Genomic DNA, 18515 nt, shown 5'->3' with positions numbered 1-18515 from the left:
AGATGACAGGCAGCTTGGATATTGGATGTAAACTACGAAAATGCGGAGGAAGGAGCACATCCCAAATTCTAGGACCTAAAAAAAACATGACAAATGAAAAGTCAGAAAGAAAATGGTGAGTGAATTGAACATACTGCTAAGGTTGCAGTTTAATTTAACAAAGTTTATTGAGCACCAGCCATGTGTAAGACACTATACTAAGTGCTCTCAGATATAAATGAATGTGGCTCAGCCCCTGCCCTCTGGAAACTTACAATTTAGTTGGAGGAAATTGACATACTCATGACTATTATACAAGATAGATTATACTATAGAGAATAAAATGACCCTTCTTAAAACAAACATCAGATCATATCATTCCTCTGCACAATACTCGTCTTTGATTTTCCAGCCCATCCAGAGTTCGTTCATCCTTTTTTTTTAAATTGAGATATATTTCACATACCATAAATTTCACCCTTCTAAAGTACACAATTCAGTGTTTTTGGTTTGGTTTGTGCAACCATCACTGATAACTAATTCCAGAACATTTTCATCACCCCAGAAAGAAATCTTGTACCCTTTAGCAGTCACTCCCTGTTCCCCTCTTCACCCAGGCCCCGGCACCGCTAACCTATTTTCTGTCTCTGGATTTGTCTATTGTAGGTATTCCATGTAAATGGAATCATATGATATTTGGTCTTTTGTGTCAGTTGTCCATACTGTAGCATGTATCAGTACCTCATTTCTGTCCTTGTAATGCCCTGTGAGATCCTACACAACTGAGTATCCCACCTCATCTGCTCTTACTTTCCCCCTTCCTCACTGTGCTCCAGCTCTACTAATTTTATTGCTGTTTCTCAAACATATGAAGCATACTCCTGTCTCAGGATTTTTGAATGTTAAAATGCTCTTCTCCCCAGGTAGCCATGTGGCTTGCTTTCTGACTTCTTCAGTTCTTTCTTCATATATCCCATTCTCAGTGAGGTCTTCCTTGGCAACTCTATTTAAAAATGGCACTCCTGGGCTTCCCTGGTGGCGTGGTGGTTGAGAGTCCGCCTGCCGATGCAGGGGACACGGGTTCGTACCCCAGTCCAGGAAGATCCCACATGCTGCGGAGCGGCTGGGCCCGTGAGCCATAGCCGCTGAGCCTGCGCTCCGCAGTGGGAGAGGCCACAACAGTGAGAGGCCTGCGTACCGCAAAAAAAAAAAAAAAAAGGCACTCCTTCCATCCTTAGCCCCAAGACTCTGTTTTCTTTTCCTGCCTTATTTTTCTCCCTAGCATTTATTAGGCTTACATGATTCAAGCTATGTTTTAAAAATGGGTACTTTGGCAACATGTGTAAAATTGAGTAGGTGTGAAGGGCATGAGGGAGTCTAGGTGAGAGGAGTTAAGGGCTGTCAGAGTCTCAATGAGGGTGAAGTAGACGTGCAGTTTGGAAGAACTTTCTGCAGTGATAGAAATGTTCTGTATTGGGTGGCTACTGAGCACATGAAATGTGACTAGTGCAATTGAGAAACTGAATTTTAAATTTCATTTAGTTTTAATCTAGTGGCTGCTGTATTGGACAGTGCACATCTACTGACAGATATATATAAAAAATTATAGCACAGTGTGGCATACGTCTGGTAGTAGAGCCATGTACCATGAAGCATATGGTTCTTTCCCCATCTTACCTATTTCACTGGTGCGTGGTACAGTTCACATATGTGAATAGGTTTTGGGATTTAGAAATGAACTGGTGAATGATGAAGAGGGAGGAGTCAAAATAGAAATTTAAAATTTTAATGTCAGCAAGTGTTAGAGGCTTACAGAGTAGTGTCATTGACACAGTGGAAGAAATAAAAATCGTGTGACTCTTGACCCTTTTTTTCCGAATTCCAGGTTGCAGTTTGTAACTTGGCTTCCCTGGCCCTGAATATGTATGTTACGTCGGAACACACATATGACTTTATGAAGTTGGCTGAAGTCACCAAAGTCATTGTCCGAAACCTGAATAAAATTATTGATATTAACTACTACCCTGTCCCAGAGGTATGAATAGATTTCTCTGCTTATTGGTAATTATTGAAATCCAAGATGGAAGGAGTTTATCACAGTCTTCTAGTCATTGTCTAAATGGTTATCATTGGAATGGTGTGAGAAAACTGAGATAAAGAGAGAGAGTGTGTCATTTGTTACAGAATATTGCTTTTACTGTTCATTAATGTTGTCTCTTCTCTAAATCTGTTGGCACGAAGGCAAGCGTATCAAATAGATGCCATCGCCCCATTGGAATTGGGGTACAAGGTCTGGCAGACGCTTTTATTCTGATGAGGTACCCTTTTGAGAGTCCGGAGGCCCAATTATTGAATAAGCAGATCTTTGAAACCATTTATTATGGAGCCTTGGAAGCCAGCTGTGAATTGGCCAAGGAGTATGGCCCATATGAAACCTATGAGGGCTCTCCAGTCAGCAAAGGAGTAAGTATATGCATGAAGTTTCTTTTTGCCTGTGAGTTCCTATGGTAGGCTGAATGGTAGCCTTCAAAAAGATATGTTCACATCCTAATGCCTGGAACCTATGACTGTTACCTTATTTGGTTTAAAAAGGGTCTTTACAGATATTGTTAAGGAATTTGAGATGAGGAGATTATCCTGGATTATCCAGGTGGGCCCTAAATCCAGTGACAGTTGTCCTTACAAGAGACACAGAGAAGAAGAGGAGGCAACACGACCATAGAGGCGGAGATCGGAGTGATGCAACTGCAACCCAGGAGTACTGAGAGCCACTGGAAGTTGGAGAGGCAAAGAACAGAATCTCTTCCAGCCTGTGGAGGGAGTGAGGCCTTCCCAACGTAATGAGTTAGGGCTTCTGGCCTTGAGAACTATGAGAGAATAAATTTTTATTTTAAGCCACTAAATCTGTGGTAATTTGTTACACCAGACAGAGTAAACTCATATGGTCTTTTTGTCCTCTGGAGTAAAAAGGATACTCTGTTTAAAACTAATCATTGCTAAAATGACGTAAGAAGAATGCTAACTGTATTAGTTTTTTTTTTCTTTTTTGGCCGCGCCATGCGCAGCTTTCAGGATCTTAGTTCTCCGACCAGGGTTCGAACCAGGGCCCACAACAGTGAAAGCGCTGAATCTTAACCACTAGACTACCAGGGAACTCCCAAGTATTAGTTTTCTGTTACTAAACTTAGTGTATTAAAACAACATACATTCAGTATCAGTTTCCATGGGTCATGAGTGCAGACTTGGGTTAGCTGAGTCTTGATCTCTGGATCTCTCAAAGCTACAGTCAGAATGTCGGTAGAGGCTGTGGTCTCATCTGAGGCTCAGGGTCCTCCTCCAAGCTCACCTGGTTCATTTCCTTGTAACTCTAGAACTCTTGGCATCTTGCTTCTTCAAAGCCAGTAGGAGGGAGAGTCCCTCATTTCAAGAAGAGCCCAGTCCTGTCGCCCATTTGAGGGTTTTCATTTGTTAGGTCAGGGCCACCCAGGATAGTCTCACTTTTAACTAAAAAATTAACTTATTTTCACCCTTAATTGCACCTGCAGAAATCCTTCACATTTGTCATAGTTATGTGAGTGGCATCCATTGTATTTCCAGGTCCTGTATACACTGAAGGGGAGGAGAATATAATGGTCTATACCCTAGGGGGCTGGGAATCTGGGAGCTGTCCTAGAATTCCACGATCCACACTGCCTTCATCATGAGTAGTATGATTCTCCTCCCTGTAAAATAAGATGTTATTTTTAGTTCTCACAGTGCCTGCTGATATTTAGGAACTCTACATTGTTTGAAAATAAGTTTATTAGCTAAATAGATTGAGAGGCAGATCAAGGCAGTTAAAAAAGATGAGGCTAGAGTAATTCTTTTACTGTACAAAAACAACATGCTTTCATAAATGTTAGAATTTCCTGGTTTATACATATGATAGGGGTCCTCTGAGAGGACTCAGCCAGGAACATGGGGAAGAGGTAAGCCTTAATCAGTTTTCTTAGCCTGCTTCTAATCAATATGACCACATAGAAATTTGTCCAGGAAAGTCTCTGGTCCTTGTATTTCTTACACAGCTTTACCAAAAGACAGCATTTGTTGGGATGTGGGGGCATGACAGTTAGTTATTTGTTTGGTTTTTGTCATAGTTTTAAATTGTCATACAATGATTTATCATAAATTTGGGTTGTTTATTCCTTAGATCCTTCAGTATGATATGTGGAATGTTACTCCTACAAACCTGTGGGACTGGAAACTTCTCAAGGAGAAGATTGCAAAGTAAGTAGAGATGTAAAGTGGCTTTGAAGTGAGGAGGGTTCAGGTTTTCAGCCTGGCTCTTTCGAACTTAGGTATGTTATTTTAGCTTCTGAAATTCATTTTTTGTCTTTTAAATGGGACTGAAATGACCTATCCATAGAACTATTTTTTTAAAAAATGCTTCCTAGGACAATATATTTTATATGTATAGTAACCTGCAAATTGCTTGGCACAATGAAAGCATTTTAATACCTGGTAGGTATTATTATTATTAGTTGATCTTGTTTTAGGGGCTTGAGTACCAAGATTAGGTAATTCTTTTTCTCGTTAAACCTTCATATTTCCAAGTGTGTTTGCTTTTTAAATGTTTTTTCACTTTTATTTATTGCTTAACCACATTGGGCACATAAATGACTTTCAATGAATTGATTGTCATAGGACTTCATTACGGATTTTGGAAGAGCTTTTGGAGGGTTTAATGTGTTAAACTGTGTGAAAGAAAAATGTAAAAATTGAAAAATGTAGTCCTTTCCAGCTAATAAACATAAGAGATTTGAGTGCAGGCAGAATGTTTTGCTGAATGTTTGTCTGTCATGTCTAGGTTAATGCATATACAAAGTGTTTAATGTTTGCAGAAGGAAGCAGTAGCTTTAAAATGCTCTTTAAAATATCTGTTTACCTTAAAATTGTTTTGTTACTCAAATAATACATGTTAGATAATTTAGAAAACATACATGTGGAAAGGGAATAAAATGAAAATTATCCCAGTACCATCACCCCCCAAAAAAACCTGTTTGTATCTTTTTGTCTATCATCCTCAGACTTTCTTATGAGTGTGTATATATATGTATATTTACATGCAGATTCAATTTTTACAAAAATGGACCTGTATTCTATTTATTATTCTGTTTTTCTCAAAATAATGTAGTTTAAATATTTTTTATGTATAACTTTTTTAAATTTCAAAATTAATACATGAATACACATTCATTGTTAATAAAGTTCAAATATGGAAATAAAATAGAAAGTAAAAGCCCTTCTTTATACCATTTATATATAAATGGTTCTGCCAACCATTTTGTCCCACAAAACAAACAAAAAAACCAACTTACTCCTTTTCTCAGAGATAACCATTGTGAATGGTGTATATTTTTCTAGACCTTTTTCAGTACATTTGCAGATACGCACACACAGTTTTATTATATAAATGAGATCAAACTTGACATGTTTTGAGACTTTTTATTTAGTGATTTATTTTGGAGATGTTTCTCTTTTAGTACATGCAGATTTACCTATTGTTTTTAGTGATTACAGACAATTCCATAGCTTGGATATATCATATATATATGACTTTTCAAAACATTTTCCTGTCTCTGGACAGGAAACCACTGTCCACTCTACTGAGGGAGTAAAGACATGGAGATAGTTGGTGGTTTGCTTGATGCCTCACAACTAGAAAATGACATAGAGAGGTTGAAAGTCCAGTTGTACAGACTCCATTAGGATGTGAGTCTCTATGCTAAGTGCTGTATGAATCCAGAGGTATGGAATGTAGGAAAGATGAACTCTTTGTCCTTGAGAAACTTAAAACTAAGTAAGGTAAGACATGTAACACAAATATACGTAAAGGTACAGGTCACAGAAAATATTTGCAATGCAAATATTTGTATTTGACAGTTGTATTTAGTGTTGTCTGCCTGGTTAGGAAAGATGTTGTAGAGTAAGTATCTCTTAGGCTGAGCTTTGAAGGATGTGCTTAGGACAGTTTGAAGATTTCTCAGAGTTCAGATACTATATATTTATTTATTTATTATTTATTTATTTTTTTGCGGTACGCAGGCCTCTCACTGTTGTGGCCTCTCCCATTGCGGAGCACAGGCTCCGGATGCGCAGGCTCAGTGGCCATGGCTCACGGGCCCCACCGCTCCGCGGCATGTGGGATCTTCCCGGACCAGGGCACGAACCCGTGTCCCCTGCATCGGCAGGCGGACTCTCAACCACTGCGCCACCAGGGAAGCCCTAGATACTATATTTTTATGCACTCTCTTTGACACTGAATAGAGTCAAAAAATGTTAGCGTTTTTCTCGGAAATTTAATTAAAGAGGTGATAGAGGAAGTCAGGAATATACTTGGAGCATAATTTTTTCTATTCATTATCCTGTTCAGGATAAATGGAGAATTGTGGGGATAGAGGTCTGGTTCTGACCACTTTCACATCATTATGTTTCCTTAAAGGGCCTAGCACAGTGATCACATAGGCACTTAGAAAAGAGTAAGGGTTGAATGAGTGTACCCTGATACAGGTGGGGACTCTCCAATAACCATGTGAGTGTTTTCTTGGGCAAGATAGTGTATCAAGTGCTGTGATTCCTAACTTGATAAGGAATCACAGCATGGCATGATAAGGTTTACCAGCAGTAAAAATGGTGCTGATTCTGTTTAGGAATTAGGCATTTAGGAGAGGGCCCAGTTATACCACCCATACTGTGGAGTTGCATCCCTTTAGGGGTTAAATGCAAAAGTCAACATGTGAGTCTAATGGATGTTTGGTATTACTTGCAGCAACTGCATTTACTACAATGACTTAAAGTAGCTGTCTTCCTGACAGATTGTAGCTTCAGGACCAGCACCTAATAATCTCCTTTTCTTTAGGTATGGTATAAGAAACAGTTTACTCATTGCCCCGATGCCTACTGCTTCAACTGCTCAGATATTGGGAAATAATGAGTCAATTGAACCTTATACCAGTAACATCTATACTCGCAGAGTCTTGTCAGGAGAATTTCAGGTGAGAAGATCACAACCAGACCTACAGGAAAATCTTTTAGAAGCCTGATGTTGGGAGTAAATGCTACTCATATTTAGTATATGCCCCTTTATTTTAGTGTCGGTGCAAAGTTTTGATAAAGTGAGTTATCATCTCTAATATTGTTTATGTTATTTCAGCATATAATAGACATTTAATAAATATCTGTCAAAAGAATGAAGGATTGAGGGTTGAGTATGAAAGCAACTTGATATTAGAGTTCACATGATGTTTAACCATTTTGTAATCATAGTGACATATACTATAACCTCATATGCTTAAGTTGATGATACTCAAGGTGTATAGAAGTATCTTTTAAGATAGTGGTTCTCAGCCTTGGTTACAAATTAGAATTTCTGATGGGCAGGACCAGTGTTTTTTTTAAGGTTCCCAGGTAATTCTCATTTGCAGGTTGAGAACCACTAATTTAAAAGATACTTATTTGTGAATTTGCAGATACTCTGAAATAAATTTCTGTAAGGTTTGGCGTGGGTACGTTTCTAATTTTCTTAAGTATTTATTATGTCCTTACTTAAAAAGAAAAAAGAATCATTCTACATACCCAGCTTAGGCAGCATTAGCTCTTTTCACTTTTGCAAATACCATGTGTTATGTTTTGAATAACAGATATAAAGATTTTAGAGGAATATAGCTTTCATGTAGTGGGATAGGTCTCTCAGTTTTATAAAAAATAGAATTTACCAAGCAATCTAATGTTCTTCATTGATCTTATTTACTTTAAGCTCCAAGTCTGTGATCCTGTTTAGGCCCTGTCTTTGTTGTTTATTCCTTCACATCTTTCTCCTTTCCGTTTCAGATTGTAAATCCTCACTTACTGAAAGATCTTACTGAGCGGGGCTTGTGGAATGAAGAGATGAAAAATCAGATTATTGCATGCAATGGCTCTATCCAGGTACAGAATTTTAAAAAAAAAAAGTGTTCTCTTCAGGAGCTAAGTTGGTAGTTACATTGGTAACTTCTCACTTATCCCAAGCAATGCAGAGAAAGAATGGCTATTCCCTGTGGTCATATAGGCTTATGTAGCTCTGTTCAACTCTGCATTGCTGTGCTAGGATTAAATGCATCTTCACATAGCTAGGCCTTACCCTCTTGTTTGTGCAGCAGTATAAAGTAGTGGTTCCCAACTTCTCTGCACATTAGAATACATTGAAGAGCTTTTAAAATCCTGAAGCTTAGGTTGTACCCCATACAAATTAAATGTCTGGGAGTGAGAGCCAGGCATCAGTATTTTTTAAAGACTCCCTAGATAATTGCCAAGTGAGTCAGAGTTTGGGGACCAGTGATATAAAGCCTGAAATTAGAGTCAAACTTAATTAAAAAGTATGATGGAGAATTGAAGACTGATAGTCCAAAAGACAGAGCCAGAAATAGTGTTTAACAGTGAAATATTTGCAACTGAGAATCAAGAAGCATTTATTTATTTGTAAATAGAGGCCTCTGGCTAAATATTTGTCTGCTTGGCAACACAGATAAAGATTCTTGTAACATTTCTATATTTGCTGATGGAAGCTGTAGCATTAGCCAGTCTGTGTTTTGATGCAAGCTAACCCTAGACCTAAGAAATAGGAAAACCTTTTTCTGTTGACTCCAAATGGAGTTTGTGAAGTCCTAGCTTATTTAAAGGGTTTTGCCTCATTGCTTCCTTGTGTCATGTCCCTGTGAGTTACAGCCCTGAGTATTTGTATTTTCTGCAAAAGTCAAGGGTCATTTATTGTTGCTTAGCTCTGACTTTTCAGTGAATGTTTTGGCCATTAACCAGTTAAAGATGAGTCTTAAATAACTACCACCAGATTGATATTTTGTTGTTTAGATGGGGTTTTGTTTGACTTCATAAGCCAGAAGTGAGTAGTCTTAGGAAACTTGATAAGGATCATACTGTATTAAATGGAATGGTAGCGTCAGATCTGGCTGGAAGTAGAACCAAGGCCAGACCCTGGGGGTCACCATTCTGTTAATCATACTGCTTTCTTCAACCAGAGTGCAATAAACATTTGATTTCCCTTCTTCAGAGCATACCAGAAATTCCTGAGGACCTGAAGCAACTTTATAAGACTGTGTGGGAAATCTCTCAGAAAACCATACTCAAGATGGCAGCTGAGAGAGGAGCTTTCATTGATCAAAGCCAGTCTTTGAACATACATATTGCTGAGCCTAACTATGGCAAACTCACTAGTATGCACTTCTACGGCTGGAAACAGGTTAGTGGAGGAAGTCAACCAGCTTGGGATATTTTAGAATTGGAACAGAGTTCTATATTCTAGCTACATACTAAGTATTGCCACCTGGAAGTTCTTTCACTTTAAGTCCAGTATATTAGAACCAACCCATGGGTTTTATACCAGATTAAGCTCTCACTTCGAATTTTCTTATTTCTTTTAGGATTATTTTATTCTAAGCTTGAAACCTTGGAGTTACCTATGATCCTTCCTTTACTTTCCATGCAGTCATTCACCATGTAGTGTCAGTTGTTCCTTTGTACTATTTCTTGAATGTCTTACTTTCTATTCCACTGTTGTTATTTTTAACTTCTTAACTGATCTCTTTTCTTCTGGTATCTCTACTCTAGGCCATCTTGTGTACTGCTACCACTCCTAAAATAAAACTTCACACATGTCAACCCACTGTTCAAAAATATCCATTGTTTCCCCACTTTATCTACAGGATAAAAGCCAATCACTTAGCTAGTCATTGCCAACTGTAAAGGCCTGTGAGTCTATAATGTATTCTTATTCCCTAGCAATATTCTAGGTGTTTATATAGAATTATGAATTTATTTTTCTATTTAACAAACTTTTATTGAACTTATACTATGTTCCAGGACTGGGGATACTGAATAGAGAATGGTGTTTCTTATCCTTGAATTAGTCATAATCTGTTCTTATACAGAGATACAGTCTAGACCTCTAAATAGTTATAATTTAAGGCAGACATGTTTTCTTAGGCACACTTGGAAGTCATACACATAAAAACAAACAAACAAAAAGACTAGAGAACAAAAATATTTGACATTTTCAAAGAGATAAGCTTGTTTTAGGGGTGAAAAGGACAGAGTATACTGTTTGACCATCTCTTTCTCTCTTTAAGCATTTTTGAGAGGGCTTCCTAGAGGAGATATAATTCTAAGTTTAGAAAGCAATTTGACCTGGTTTATGGAAATGTATTTTAAACATTGGTCTTGAATGTCTAGTGTTCTCACAGCTTCTCCTAATTAGTTGTATTTACTTCCCTTTTAGGGTTTGAAGACTGGGATGTATTATTTAAGGACAAGACCAGCAGCTAATCCGATCCAGTTCACTCTAAATAAAGAAAAGCTGAAAGATAAGGAAAAGGTATCAAAAGAAGAAGAGAAGGAGAGGAACACAGCAGCCATGGTGTGCTCTTTGGAAAATAGAGATGAATGTCTGATGTGTGGATCCTGAGGAAAGGCTTAGAAGAGACCAGCCCTTCTTTAATAGCCAAACTACTTCTTGAGCATAGATAGGTATAGTAGGTTTGCTTGAAGTGATAAGGTTTTGCTGGACGTTATTGCAGCAAAAGAATCAATTGATTTAAAGTCAATTTAAATCAATTTAAATCAATTGATTTAAAGTCAATTTATATAAACGTGAAAGTAATGATTTTTTAAAATTGATATATTGGGAATCAAAGTAGATGTTTTAGGAATGCAAAAGAAGTCATCTTGCAAATAGGGAGTGATTAAGTAGGGTTTCATCACCCATCTGGTACCCCTTTTCTGGTGACTTCAGTTTTGGTAAGGAGACTTTGACTGGTGTGTCCATAGAAGCAAAACTGAGTCATAACACGTGAGAAGTGCTGACAGAACCTTTATCTGGATAAGGTCCTAATAGGTCATTCTGAAATAAAGATAAACATTTCTAAATGATTGTGTGAGACTAATTTTGTCATTTATCTTCATACAAAGGCCAACTTTGATAAAGGATTTTTTGTTATTTGAGGGTTCAGGGAAGAAATTTTAAGACAAATTACTTAGACACCATATAGAATTCTGATTTTAATATATGCCTTTTTCTTCTTTTTAAAAAAATTGTGGTAAAATATACATAACATAAATGTTACCATTTTACCCATTTTAAAGCATACAATTTAGTGGCATTAAGTACATGTACAATGTACAACCATCACCACTATCTATTTTCAGAACTCTTTCATCATCCCAAACAGAAAGTCTATACATAAAACAATAATTCCCCATTCCCTTCTTCCATTATTTCCTGGTAACCTCTATTCTACTTTCTGACTCTGAATTTGCTTATTCTAGGTATCTCAAATAAAAGGGATCATACAATATGTGTCCTTTTATGTCTGGCTTATTTCACTTAGCATAATGTTTTCAAGGTTCATTTATGTATTGTGTCAGAATTTCATTCCTTTTTTAAGGCTGAGTAATATCTCATTTTATATATATATATATAGACATTTGGGTTATTTCCACCTTTTGGCTGTTGTGAATAATGCTGCTGTGGACATTGATGCACAAGTATCTGTTTGAATTCCTGCTTTCTGTTCTTTTGGGTGTGTACCTAGAAGTGGAATTATTGGATTAGATGGTAATCTTATATTTAACTTTTTGAGGAATTGCCGAACTGTTTTCTACAGCAAGTGCACCATTTTACATTTCTACCAACAGTACACGAGAGTTCCAGTTATTCCACATCTTTGCCAATACTTGTTAATTTTTTGTATTTTTTATAATAACCATCCTAATGGCTTTTGACAGTTTGATTATAATGTGTCTTGGTGTGGGTCTCTGAATTTAGCCTAATTGGGGTTTGTTGAGCTGCTTGCATTGATATATTCACATCTTTTGTTAAATTTGGGAAGTTTTCAGCCATTATTTCTTCAGGTAATCTTTTTTGCCCCTTTCCCTCTTTTCCTTCTGGAGTTCCAATGTTGCATCTATTGGTCCACTTAGCAATGTCCCAACAGGTCCCTTAGGTTTAGTTCACTTTTCTTCATCCTACTTCAGCTCCTTAGACTCAGTAGTTTCAATTGCCTTATCGTCAAGTTCATTTATTCTTTCTTCTTCTTGCTCAGCTTTGCTGTCGAGTCCCTCTAGTGAAATTTTCATTTCAGTTATTGCTCTTTCCAGCTCTAGACTTCCTGTTTGGTTCCTTTTAATTGTTTCTACATCTTTGTTGATAGTCTGATTTTGTTAATACATTGTTTTCCTGATTTCCTTTACCTGTTTTCCTTTAGCTCTTCAATCATATTTAAGACAGTTGTTTTAATGTCTGTCTAGAAAGTCTGACGGCTGGGCTTCCTCAGGGGTGGTTTCTGTCAGTTTATCTTTTTCCTTTGAATGGTCTATGTTTACCTGTTTCTTTATAATGCCTGTGATTTTTTTTTTGTTGAACTATTCTGAGACTAAACTTTTTGCAGTGAAGTCTCTTCTGCAGAGTATGTTCAGTTAATGTTTTGACAGCTTTCCTTGGTCTTTGCAGATTGACTCTGTGCTAGGACACTCCCATACTTGGTTAGGCTTGCTGTAAGCCTAGGCAATGTCATGGTTAATTTTATTTGCCAACTGGCTAGGCCATGGTATCCAGATATTTGATCAAACACTAGATAGAGCTGTGAAGGTATTGTTTTTAGATGAAATTAGCATTTGAATTCGTAGACTTTGAGTAACTCAGATTATCCTCCATAATGCGGGTGACCTCATCCAATCAGTTGAAGTCCTTAAGAGGAAAAATGCTGAGGTCCTCTGAGAAAGGACTTCTGCCTACAGACTGCTGTTGGACATGACCTGCAGTATCAGCTGTTCTCTGGGTTTCCATCCTGGAAGCCTACTCTGCCAGTTTGGGATTTGCCAGTTCCACAATTGTGAGCCCATTACTTACTTACTTACGTACTTACTTACTTAACTTATTTATTTATTTATTTATTGCTGCATTGGGTCTTCGTTGCTGCACACAGCCTTTCTCTAGTTGTGGTGAGTGGAGGCTACTCTTCATTGTAGTGCACGGGCTTCTCATTGCTGTGGCTTCTCTTGTTGCGGAGCATGGGCTCTAGTTGTGTGGGCTTCAGTAGTTGCAGCACACAGGCTCAGTAGTTGTGGTTCGCAGGCTGTAGAGCGCAGGCTGGGTAGTTGTAGCACACGGGCTTAGTTGCTCCATGGCATGTGGGATCTTCCTGGACCGGGGCTTGGACCTGTGTCCCCTGCATTGGCAGGTGGATTCTTAACAACTGCACCACCAGGGAAGTCCCCCGTATTACTTTATGTGTGTGTGTGTGTGGGTGTATAGAGAGAGAGAGAGATGTATATGGTTGACCCTTGAACAACATGAATTTGAACTGCATGGGTCCACTTACACTTGGATTTTTTCAATAAGTACTACAGTACTACACAGTCTGTGGTTGGTTGAATCTGTGGATGTGGACCCGTGGATATAGACACTGTATGGAACTTGAACATCCGTGGATTTTTGTATCCTCTGTGTGTCCTGGAACTAATCCCTGCATTGTTCAAGGGTCAACTGAATATATAGATAAGATTTTGTGTGTGTGTGTGTGTGTGTGTGTGTGTGTGTGTATATACACACCTTATTGGTTCTGTTTCTCTGGAGAACGAGAACACTGACTAATACAGGTTCTGGTACTGGAAATGGTTCTAGAGGAATGGAATCCTAAGGATGAGTTTTCTGGGTTGGTTCTCTAATTTGATGAGATTTAAGCATGACTTTTCAGTAGTAAAGAGAGCTCTGATAGTCCCTGGTGGTGATGTGGCAATAGAGACATGCAGAATACCATCACTGGATACTCCTAATCAAACAGAGAGGCAGGGGTCTGGGTGACCATGTATGTGTTCTGCCTCAGGGGTGTATCAGTTATCAGCTCTCTAGCCCAGTGTCATAATTTAGTTCATCTTGATCACTTTTCCTTTCCACAGTACATCACAGTGCTCCATTACGTTGAGATGCGGATTGGACCTAGCAGGAAATGGCAGCTACTCTAGACTTACTGGTAAGACGTTTGTGTGTCAGAGAATGAGAAATAAATCAAACAAAAATTCAGGGACCTTCTACCTCAGTGAAATTTCTTGGGGTCCAATGATATAAGGCATGTTGGGATATTCCTTCTATGATGAGGGATAAATTCTTCTATCTGGCTCCTCTTACAACCAAAAGAAAGGTATAAGGGCTAGTGGGCCTCTTTGGATTTTCGAGGCGACATGGCAACGTATTCCTCTTTTGGATGTGCTACTCTGGCCCATTTACCGTGTGACCCTAAAAGCTGCTAGTTTTGAGGGGGGCCAGGACAAAGAACAAACCTGGCTCTGCAACAGGTCCAGTCTGCCATGCAAGCTGCTCAAGTATCAGTGGCAGATAGGGATGCTGTTGGAAGCCTTTGGCAGGCCCTGCCATCCTCTCTTGATAAATACTTACCTTGTGAGAGACAGCTTTCGGCTGCTACTGGGACTTGAAGACTGCCTAACCAAAGACCACGAAGTTACCATGCAACCTGAGCTGCCTGTCATGAACTGGGTGTTGTCTGACCCCCTAAGCCTAAAGTTGGGCATGCATAGTAGCATTCCATCATCAAATGGAAGTGGTATATACAAGATTGGGCTCAAGCAGGCCCTGAAAGCACAAGTAATCTACTGAAGAACTGGCCCAAATGCCCATGGTTCTCGCTCCTGCTACACCTTCTCTCTCCCAGCCTGCACCCATGGCCTCATGGGACATTCCATATGATCAAGTGATAGAGGAAGAGAAAACTTGGGTGGTTTACAGAAGGTCCTGCACAGTATGGGACACCATAGCCTCTTTCTGGGACATCCCTAAAGGATAGATACTCCATTCTATAGATGACAGCTATGGAGGTCTTTCAAGCAGGAGTGACTTAGATAAATCACACTGGCTACCATGGGAAAGAGTGGCATGACCTCTGGGTTTGGGTCAAGCTCAAGTACAGATAAGGGCCTAGTCTGGTCTTTGGATGAATTTGGGTCCCAAGGAGAAGACCTGGCTTGGGTGTCTGTCAGACTGGAGGGCCCCCTGGCTGGACTTGACCTGTTTGGGCTAGACTGGACCCCTGGGGTAGGCCTGACCTGTGTGCCTGGGGATATCAGACTGGGAATATCAGGCAGAGCCTCACCTGTGTTTGGAACTGATTGGACTCTAGAACCTAACTCGTGTGTTTGCATTAGACTGATGGCATCAAAACTGACCTGTATATTCGGTGAGACCGGGCTTCATGTCAAGTCTTACTATGTATCTGGGAGAGACTGGGCACCAGGGAAGAGCCTGGCCTGTTTATTTGTTTCAGACTGGGTGTTCAGGGCAAGTCGTGGTCTGTGCAACTTGCTCTATACAACTTCCAGTGGAGCTCCATATATCCAGATGTTAACTGGGGGGCTTTCTCAGGAGTCAGGGAGAAGAGGACAGAGAAACTAAACTAACAAGGATAAATAGGGAAAAGCAATTTTTTCATTGGAGTGAAAACAGAGCATTCTAAGAATTCAAAAAGGAATAGTTTACCAACAATGAACCTGCTGTTGAGTCCTCCATAATCTCAGGAAATTGCAGCCTGTCCCTCAGTACTGCCTGCTTATCTCTTGTTCCCAGAGGTCACAGCCCCAATTTCCCAAGTTGATGAAGTTCTCTCACCCTGGCAGTTTCTCCTTCACTCTCATATTCTGCAGCCTCTCTGGCTTCTCCCTAACCTCCTGGGCTAATTCCTTTCCACAGAGCATCTTTTCTACATGTTGCCTGATCTCTCTGATCCTTACCCCCTAGATGACAGGATTCAAGGCTCCTGGGAGCAGCAGATAGATGGCACTGAGCAGGTTCTGGACGTTCCAAGACACAGCCTTGGCTACTCGGAAAGCAATGGAAGTGGAGAGACTAGAGAGGTAGATGGTGAGGATGACCAATGGGAGTGGGAGCCACACGTGTGCAGGGCCTTGGTTCGGGCTCCCCCAGGAGATATCCAGAAGACAGCATAGATGATGCGGGTGTAGGAGGTCCCCAGCAGGGCTAGATCAAAGGTCACAGTGACCAACCGCACGGCCAGCCCCAACTTGTTGTTGAAGGTCAAGTCTCCACAAGCTATGCTCAGCAGTGCGATGTACTCACAGGTACAGTGTCAGATCACTGCTGTCTGGCAGAATCAAGCTCGTGAGGTTAGCACTACCAAGGGCACTGCCACTCCCAGGCTCCATGTCAGGGCAAAAAAGGCCAGCACGCCTAGCAGACGGGAGGTCATCAGGTCACTATAACAGTGTGGGTGGCACATGGCCACCAAGCAGTCTAGGGCCATGGCCAGCAGGAGGTTGTAGTCCAGAAGGAGAGTGAAGTAGATGAAAAACATCTGGGCCAGGCAGCCATGCAGTGATATGGGGTTAACATAATGCACAAAGCCCTCCAGCATTTTGGGTATCACCGCTGTAGCAGTACAAATGTTGACAGCCAGGAGCAGGACAATGAGCACGTACATGGGCTGATGCAGGCTCTGCTGGGCCGCCACCGTGTGGATGATGAGGGCATTGGCAGAGACGATGGTCACATAGGGAAAAGTAAGGGGCAGGACCAGGAGGGCCCTCCACTGTCGCAATCCAGAGAAGCCCCCCAGGATGAAGTTGGTGTAGGAGATGTTGAAGGTGCTGCTATTTCCATCCTTACCCACTGGCTTTGGCCCTGAGCTGGCCCCAGGAGTGGGGGTCAGAGACTGTTAGAACAAAATGGTCAATGGAAGAAAACCTATTTTTATTTTAGGGCCTGCGTGGTTTGCGATGAAGATCCACCTCTTCGTGCACGTATGTCTACTCTTTTGGGGCACAGACAGGTACTATGTCAGGTGTCATGGGAGCAACAAAGATGAACAAGACGTTCCTTGTCCTTAGGGAGCTCTTGGCTTTTGTATGTGAAATGTAAACTTACAAGATGCTGTTTATCTGTGATACTCCAGGTATTTGATTGCTGAGTAAAAGATTAGGCAGAAAGTAGGTGTGGTATAGGAGAGAAAAAAGAGTGATGGGCCAGAGGCAATAGAAAGGATGAAGAAGATTCTTGATTAGGAGGAAAAAAGAATATATGAGGAATCTTTGGTCCAAGAAGCCTGGGAAGAACCAAGTGGGGCTTATTGGGAGAGAGGAACAAGTCAGGAATGATGGCCTCACTTTTGTGCCTGGGGTACACTGTGTGGCAAGGGGAGAGGAAAGTTGCTGAGGAGTACTTCTGTTCTTCCTGGACACAAACAACGGACCACAGAGACTTCTCCCTTCCTAAGATCCTCTAGACTGGATGTGGGGCCTCCTGCCTGGCCTTGTCATCAGTGTCATGAATGATGCTTGCATTCCTTTCAGAATGTGAGTTCCAGGAGAACAGGGGTAACAGCATACCTCTATTGTGTTCTCTGAAGCTCCAAGCACAGAGCCACCATAAACACACAGGAAGTGCTCGAGCATTGCTTGTCGGGTAAGGTGAATGAGGAACAGGTAAGAAGCTAAACAGTTAACTGGGTTCTGAGAGTAGTAATTTCAAAGCTTTGGCCAGGTTTTTGTATAATTAAGAGAGCAGATATTAAGATTAAAGATGTGTGATTCAGTACTGGGCAGATTCTTAGGGAGCACCATTTGGTGGTGGTAGGTGTGATGATTAGAGGAATTAACACTGATATGCATAAAAGTAGCTGACACCTGTTGGACATTTACCGTATGTTAGGCAGTGTTCTAAATGCTTTCATGTATTAACTTTTTTTAATCTTCTTAATTTTACTGAGGAAGAAAGTGAGGCACAGAGAGATTAAGTCTAGTTCAAGATCATACAGCTGGTAAGTGGCAGAGCTGGATTTGAACCCAGACAGACTCCAGAGTGCATGCTCTTAACTTCAGGATGACCAACTAGTCCTGGCTTGCTGGAGACTTACCTGGTGTTAGACCTGAACATCCGGTGTCCCAGGAAACCTTTCAGGCAAATGAGGCAGTGGATCATTTTACTATAACTACTAATTACGTTGAAGATTAGAGAAGCCTTATGAATTGTGAAGCAGCTAGGAAGAAATATTCTTCTTTCTTATAGGTTTAAATGTATTGTCTCTGAAAATCAATGTTTACATTGGTGTTACTATAGCCACCCTCTGAATACTCAGAAGACTAAAGAGGAACCTCTCTAAGTTCACAGACAGACCTCAAAAGGAAGTGGATTTGGAATTCCAAAGCCCACCCTGGAATGTGTTTCTGGAACTCTTAGAGCATTATTTTAGTCAGAATAACTCAAATTTTGGGAAATGTACTTTCGTTGTGGTTGGGCAAAGACCAGACAACACTTGTGGGGAGGTGGTAAAAATTCTTAGGGGAGGTCTGTTGAAGACTTTCTGGCGGGGGTGGAATTCAGGAGCTGAGAGTGAGTGAGGTGAGAGGTGATCTGTGATGGAATAAAGGGGCATGGAGGAAAACGCAGCACGGAGGAGCAGTGGCCAAGAAGACATTTAGGGACCCCC

At 40.4% G+C, this 18515-nt stretch overlaps 1 protein-coding gene and 1 pseudogene across 2 annotated transcripts in view; one reads left to right on the top strand and one right to left on the bottom strand.

The window, feature by feature from the left end:
- RRM1 (ribonucleotide reductase catalytic subunit M1) overlaps positions 1–11156 on the top strand; it is a 35194-nt gene extending 24038 nt beyond the window's left edge. Inside the window, exons 13-19 of the mRNA XM_079930472.1 lie at positions 1865–2014; positions 2221–2442; positions 4169–4245; positions 6878–7013; positions 7849–7944; positions 9062–9250; positions 10286–11156. Of these exons, the coding sequence (XP_079786598.1) occupies positions 1865–2014; positions 2221–2442; positions 4169–4245; positions 6878–7013; positions 7849–7944; positions 9062–9250; positions 10286–10471 (1056 nt within the window). The 3' untranslated portion in view covers positions 10472–11156. The remainder of the gene's footprint in view (positions 1–1864; positions 2015–2220; positions 2443–4168; positions 4246–6877; positions 7014–7848; positions 7945–9061; positions 9251–10285) is intronic.
- A 4522-nt stretch (positions 11157–15678) lies between these two features.
- On the bottom strand, positions 15679–18007 carry LOC307190403 (olfactory receptor 52E8-like; annotated as a pseudogene). The gene is made up of 2 exons: positions 17943–18007; positions 15679–16716 (listed from the first exon to the last, which is right to left on the bottom strand). The product of its transcript is annotated as an olfactory receptor 52E8-like (transcript).
- Between the last annotated feature and the right edge of the window lie 508 nt (positions 18008–18515).

The sequence above is a fragment of the Stenella coeruleoalba genome (assembly GCF_951394435.1).
Source record: "Stenella coeruleoalba genome assembly, chromosome: 8".
In the NCBI taxonomy this organism is placed as follows: domain Eukaryota; kingdom Metazoa; phylum Chordata; class Mammalia; order Artiodactyla; family Delphinidae; genus Stenella; species Stenella coeruleoalba.
Note: the sequence above shows the minus strand (reverse complement) of the source record. Positions and strands in the feature narration are given on the sequence as shown.